Below are 7,115 nucleotides of genomic sequence, written 5' to 3'. Positions count from 1 at the left end.
TGCCAGAGGAAGACAGCTCTTCACTTGAATAGCATCTATCTGCCTAGTAAGAAAAGAGGACATGGGTTCTGCAGACAGAAAACTGTATAGTTCCTCATAGAGAGGAACTGCAAGGATCACTTGCTCAGAGGGTTGGGTTACCTCCCACAAAGCCCTTCTATTATCTTTCCAAGTGACACTCAGTGCTTCCTTCATCACCAAAGAGTTCTTCTGTTCACATGCTGGGTCCACATGCAGGGCCTTGGCTGCCCCTGAGAACCCTTGGCATTTGTCACACGTTGGCAATTGTTTCTGCTGCCTTTGAGGCAGAAATCCCAATTCTCACAAAAATATGGTACAGTGATCAGAGATTTGCATCTGGAACTGACCAGGCCAGACAATGCTTTGAGCAGCTTGCTTGTCTTTTCCTCCCCACCCATTCCTCTGTTGTGTTTTTATCCCTTTCTTTTTCAGCTCTGTACAATTCCCCACTAGGCAGGGCCCTGGCATCCCTCCACCCCTGAGAGACTTGGACTGGAGGCGATGCAGGCCCAAGCTGTGTGAATTTTCTCTCTGTGGGGATCCTCCTCCTCCATCCTGTTCCCTCAAGGTCACTTAGACAAGAAAGCAGGGGTGTGCAACACCCCTCAGAGCCTCTGAAGGGACATGGCATTCTCTGAGCTGGCGCCAAGAGCTCGAAAACCAGATGCAGATGTGGTGTTGCCAGTAAGAAGGGCATGGGAGGAGAGCTGAGAAAGGAAAAGACGCATTTCTGTCCCATTAGCAGTACCCAAAGTTGTTTGACACTCCCTGATATGCAGGGCAGCCACAAAGCTGTACAGCTGCTTCAGTTGAGAGGCAGTTTACCTCCCAAGGGGGTATGCTGCTTCTTCTGTGCTGGCACGGCAGGACCAGCACACCATGGGGACAGCAGGGAAGTAGGAAAGGAAAGGGGAGGGTTGCCCATTGTTCAGGACACTGACAGGGCCTTGGAGAGAGGATCTGAATTGGGACATGGCTTTCCTGACCCATGGCTTTTAGTCACCTCTGTAATCCTCCCACCTCTTAGATCAGCAAAGAGCAAGATCAGTATAATCTCTTCAAGAAACTACCTAGTATAATGATAATATGTTTACCCTATGCATGGGGCAAAGGATGCAAATGTGTCAATCAGATCACCTCGTACAGCACAGAGGACTTATCCAGACCTCAAAGTGAAGGCAGCAGACTGTATACCATTGTACTTCATGTGTTTCCCTGCTGTGCCCTACTGCTGACTCTGTCCTGGCTGGTTTAGCCTCAGAGAAGATTTATATTGGAGGAGAAGAGTACCAACCCCAGCACCGCCCAGTTTCTCCTCAGCTGAGGCTGCAGAAAAAACCACAGTCTCAGATCTTTACCCCTAGTGACATCTCTGAATGGGATTGTCCCACATCAAAGTTACTTCCAGCAGGGAATGAAGGAACTGTGTCTCTTCAGATGAACAAATCGGAATTTACCTATATTCTCTGAAGATATAATGCAGCTCTTCTGCAAAGCTGCTCTCTGGACAGTCATCCCAGCTGTATTGTCACAAGGACCAACATGTGGGACTTTTCACTTCCCTTTGCTGAACTTCAGGAGTTTCCTGACATCTCATTTCTCCAGCCCATAGAAGCCCCTCTTTTGAGCAGCTCTGTGCACATAAACAACTCTCCAGCTCCAGTTTAGTATCAGTGGCAAGCTTGCTGGTGGCAAGCACTCCATCCATGCACTCCATCCCTCTGTCCAGGTCATTAGACCATACTGGACCCAGTACTGGCCCCTGGGGGTGGTGTCTGCAACCAGCTGTCATTTGGACTTTGTGCTATTTTTGAGCACAACCTTTTTAGCCTCACAACATAGTTAACTTCACATCCACCTTAAAGACCAACTCTCCAAACCATATTCCACCAGTTTCACTACAAGCAGACAGTGGGACACCATGCCAAGTGTTTTATGGAAGCTAATGACATTCCCTTTTTTCCCCTGTGCACGGCAGCAGTAATTTCAACAAAGATGGCAATCAGCCTGGTCAGGCATGATTTGCCCTTGGTAACTCCACACTAGCTGCTAACCATCTTCTAAAGAGAACAACACATTCACATGCTCCCAGTCCCTTACACAAAGCTGACACTTAGTCCTGTCCCAAGGAGGACTTTTTGAAAGCTAACAATTTGTCACATAGATTACTTGACACAGATGACCAGAAAGGATGAAATAGAAATTGAACAATGTATCATAGGTTTATTAGGGGAAAAAAGTTATACTTCAAGACCATATATTTGGCACTGTACTGAAGAAAAAATATGTGAGCAAAAGTAAAATGTTAAAACCCAAATCACCCTGAAAAAGAAAATGCTTTTTTAACCCCTTTAATTCCCTTTTTTGCCCCCATACAATTTAAAATAACTACAGGAAGCAACTCTAGAGGTGTTAGACCTACACTACATGTAAGCTGGAACAAGAGTGAAAGATGGACCAGAGACTGGATCTGTCCCCCAGGTTACTGCTACTCTCCCAGGATGCCAGAACAGGTGAGTCTTACTAACATGAGCAAAGGTTCTTGAGATGTTACCATGAAACATTATTGTAAGCTTCCAAATGCCTTCCAAAAATAATCATTACACCTTTCATTCATGTCACTTTCTGCTTTCTGGTCTGCTTGGAAGAGATGTTGGTAGTATTTAAAAAGAAGTGTATCCCAATTTGTCCCCGTGGTCAAATGAGCTTCCAGCTAGTTGACTCCTGTATAGGCGGCTTGGGCTTCTTTTTGGAGAGCAAATAAGTTAAAAGCAGTTTCTAATTTCCAAATTACTCATCCTATGCCTCTGCACAGTAACATGAAAGATTCTCACAAGGAATAAATAACGTACAAAATAAGATGAGAATGAATTGAAGGAAAGTTGCACTAAAACTTTTAAACAGTAAAGTATAGAAAGCTTAACTGATGCTGATGAACTGCTGTGTATGTGTTTTTACTGGAGTATACAGTGCCACTCTAACACAGATAGAGGAGTAGAAACCCAATGAATATCCAGTCCAAAGGCTGCCAAGGAAGTGGGACACAGGTCTTGATCAATAATTCAAATGTGACATTAACAGTACTCACAAGAAGAATACAGCTCTTTCCTCAGTTAATATATTGTGCATAGCGATATTTAAAAGAATTAACAGCACCTTTTACATAAAATTTCCAAACATATTTATCTAGTGAACAAGAAGATCTCAGCATCTCTAAGAAGTATTTATATAGATATAGATACAGATATATCTCAAAGTGAATTTACACTGTGACCTGGTGATTAGTCCAGCAGTGGATGAACCCACAGGGTAAGTCTTCAGGAGAATATACTGCCTTTGGTGGGTGGCCAGTTACATGGCATGATTGCATAGGGGAGCCCCATCGGGCAGCAAAAGACAGTTTAGCATCCCATTAAGCAAGCACAGCATGCTTAGGTCGTTCCTGTAAGATATAATAAACTTCCAAATTTTCATGGCTAATACAGTTCTAATTTTCACAGGTTGCACACATTGCAACCTTCTCTCTGTGCCTTAAAGACATAGAAGAGGAAGGAAAGAAGGAAACTTATATCCTATCCCTGCTTCCAAGCAGAAATCAAGTAGCACCACAGATTTAGGCTGGTAAAGGGTGTCCATGTTTGTCTTCACGGTGGTTTTCTTGAGCAGCTGGTCTTCACTGGTTTGCCCCATTTATCTTTTTATTTTTCCTTTTCCACATCAGTTGCTCGCAGTCCTCTGGTAGAATTCATTTGAAAAGCATGGTCTACCTAAGACAGGCCAGCAGACTGCTACCATTTCCCAGGGATGGGCACACCACACTCATACCAGCCCACGTAGTAGTAGGGCGTTGTGTATCCAATGCGTCCAAAGGACACAGGCTCCTGGCGGTACTGCCGGTAATACCCTGTCAGGAGAAAAACACCCTTGTGTATTCTGGGACACAGGCACAGCAATTCAACAAAAGTAGCAGATGCAGTAAGAGTCAATCCCACAGCACAAACGAAAATTTATAAACTGTCTGGCAGGGAGTTGTATCAAAAGGGTACTGGCTAGCCCTGGTATTAGGCTGAGATCTTTCTTGAATGATCTAACTCTGGTCCTTCATATTTCTTGTAGCTTTGATTGGTTTTACTGCTCAAAATCTCTTTAACTATTGTGTAATGTTATGGTCTGCCAAAGAGCTTCTGCATTTCACTCCAAAAAGGTGGGCATATTTCAGCTGTGTTTATGAAGTTTCTAAGTCAGTTTAAATATATGAAGGACTCTGAGGCAAAAAATACCATCAAATCACATTATCTCACAGGGCTTAAGAGACTATCAGCAAAAGTCAGCTTTTCACAAAACAAAAAGGTATCATTTCATGCAGTAAATACTGAGTTAAGCCCTCCCTTCCCCTTTTAATTCATCTGTAGAAAGAATGTGACTGCTTAAAGCATTAGAAGAGGTGCAGCATTCTTGTCCGCATAGCTCGTGCATTGGAACATCTGAGACACCCATTGCTTGTGCCAATAATAAAACTTCTCTGTGCTCTCTATCTCTTAGACCTAGTATATACACATCTGGATTAATCATCTGTCTTCTGAGCTAAGAAGTGCAGTACTTCACCGTGATATATATAAATTACAATCACTATTTCAGTTTTGTTCCTGGTAACAGCACTATGCAAAGAATATCAACACATCATTTAACATAGAAACCACTAAAGCTAACTGAATAATTTAAACCAACAGGCTTACTGAAAAGATTGGCTGACTTCTATGATTGGTTTCATTTTGGGAAGCATCCTTGTCTTCTACCTGTTGATGTGAGGTGAGCAATTTGCTTAGAGGAACTCCTTCAAGGTAAGAATTCTCCCTCTGAGACAGGAGTCTACCAGGCCAGAATAAAAGTACTGACCTCAAGTCACTAGACATACTCCTTTGTGTTTTGCATTGAATGAACTAATAGAAATCATTCACAAAAGCTGTATTTGCAAAGATGTAGCTGGTCCCTTTAGGCACATGGAAGAGGTTTTGCATCTTGATTCAGTGAAGCAGGTCTTATCAATAAGAGAAAGGTTTCACAGACCTATACAATTATTTTTTGTTTAATTTTTGCATTTTATCATTGCATAGTATTTGCATCATATGCTCCTTTCTGTCTCTGTCTCTCTCTCTCTGCACCCACAGGTCCTCTGGGACTTGCATAATCTGTTCTCAGCTGGACTCCTGGGAGAGCTGCCAGCAGCTGTGGACAGAGCTCCACTCCCTGCTCTGCTCCTTACCCCCTAATCCTACAGATGGGCTAACAGGCTCCTGGCCAGCATCCCACCCCCCACTGCTGTACCTCGGATCGTGGGCAGGGCTTCAATGTACGACTGAGGTCCTGTTCTTCCATCCAGGTGTGAATCCACAAACTGGCAGTGGTCCTCACCCCTTCCCCAGCTATCCCCAATGCTGTAGAAGGTATCTGAAGAGAGATATGGGCAGATTATTTAACTCAGCAATGTCTGGGATACTCTTTACCACCAGGAAAGTAGGTATGGAAGAAAGCAGGAAGAATGTTGCAGTGACACACACAGTATTACCGATGAACAAACGGTGACCAGAAAGAGGGAGAACGCTACCTTTACAGTATGGAAGCACAAATTATGGAAAATAAATGGGTTACAGCTCAGTAAGGAGTAATCCCCATTTTGTAAGTCCATGGGCAGTGCACTACAGGTGACAGGTGGAGAGAATTTCAACTGGATTAGTTGAAATATATCATGTGAAAGTAAAAAACTATCAATATGTCAATACCATTAGTTTGACTTCAGTCTCAAATGAAAATTAAAAACTGTGGAGCTCTCTTTCTCAAACAGATAGGGCCTGTTATCTCTTATTATTCAAACACTGTATTGAAACTTTACCAAGGCACTACCATAGTCATTAGCATAGTCAGGAAGACCATTGAGATGATCCCATTACCCCAGCTCAATAGTATTGAAAGTTTTTTTCATTATCTCTCAGGCAATGCACCTGTATAAGAGCTACTGCTAATTCTTCTTGAGAGAAGGACTCTCACATAGTGGTCACACAATTCTGACACATATGAAATAAGAAAAACCAGAAGATGAAGAGACAATGAATCAAGTAGCTGGAAATTAATCTTGGTGCCTACCTTTCAGGTCATCACTGAGGTAAATTTTGTACCTTAAGGAGTTGCAAAGAACCACTCCTACAAACTTGCGGTACCAAGTTCGTTTCACGTACTGCTTGCCAGTGCAGTCTGAGTAGGTGGGGTCATATTTAAAAGTGAATGGGATCCAGATAGGCTCACCCCCTCGGAGAAAAAAAGAAATTCCACATTAGGGACAGACTTTAACACTTCAGTCCAAGTTTTGCAGAGTTTAACATCTAATAATATGTTTCAGAAGACATGCTGCAACAGATTAACGCGTGACTTTTTTATATTTAAAAATAGTACTTCAAAAAAAAAATATTATTGAAAATAAAGTTAGAGACTTTATTAAATCCCTCCTAGGCAGTAGACAAAAATAACTGTTAAAATTATTAAAATATGATTTCATGTACTGAACCACAGATTTAAGTAAACAGTCTTAATTGTTTCAGTAAGACTTCTTCTCTATCTAGTATTACACAGTTTCTCTTCTTAACACAGCCTGATTTTAGGTCTGTGACAAAGACTTGCCTTTTAAGATGGCAAAACATAACCCTTTTACAGAAGAGCAGATGTTAAGACTCTGTGGTGAGCAATAGCTTGTGAAGTCTCTTCTTGCTCTTTGGTTTAAAAGATCATATAAAAATGTACTTTTCTGTTTTGTTTTCCCAGATTACATCAAAACAGGTTAGTTTCCAGTAATAGACAAGTGAGACCTTTCCCGTGGGACTCTGTTCAGAGCATTGCTGCAGATAAGACTGCTTAATTGTACTGCAAAAGAATAAATATTTCTACTGGCTTACCTAAATATTTGCTTTGTACTGCCAAGACAATAGAATTTATTTTGAAATTGCTGTTGTATTAATGTACACAGAATGATATAAAAAGCTTCCAATGTGATAATTGGTATTTTTCTCTCTAGCTACAGCCCAAAGCTCTGTTTTCACTCTGCT

The 7,115-nt window shown here is 41.9% G+C and overlaps 1 protein-coding gene across 1 annotated transcript in view; it reads right to left on the bottom strand.

Moving 5' to 3' along the window:
* Window positions 1-2,224: 2,224 nt before the first annotated feature.
* Window positions 2,225-7,115, bottom strand: part of FNDC1 (fibronectin type III domain containing 1) — a 62,909-nt gene continuing 58,018 nt past the window's right edge. Inside the window, exons 18-20 of the mRNA XM_066545726.1 lie at window positions 6,163-6,324; window positions 5,347-5,469; window positions 2,225-3,925 (exon numbers count right to left, since the gene is read on the bottom strand). Coding sequence (XP_066401823.1) covers window positions 3,810-3,925; window positions 5,347-5,469; window positions 6,163-6,324 — 401 coding nt within the window. The 3' untranslated portion in view covers window positions 2,225-3,809. The remainder of the gene's footprint in view (window positions 3,926-5,346; window positions 5,470-6,162; window positions 6,325-7,115) is intronic.

Source organism: Molothrus aeneus, chromosome 3 (genome assembly GCF_037042795.1).
Source record: "Molothrus aeneus isolate 106 chromosome 3, BPBGC_Maene_1.0, whole genome shotgun sequence".
In the NCBI taxonomy this organism is placed as follows: Eukaryota; Metazoa; Chordata; class Aves; order Passeriformes; family Icteridae; genus Molothrus; species Molothrus aeneus.
The sequence above is the reverse complement of the archived record's forward strand: the minus strand, read 5'-3'. Positions and strand labels throughout refer to the sequence as shown.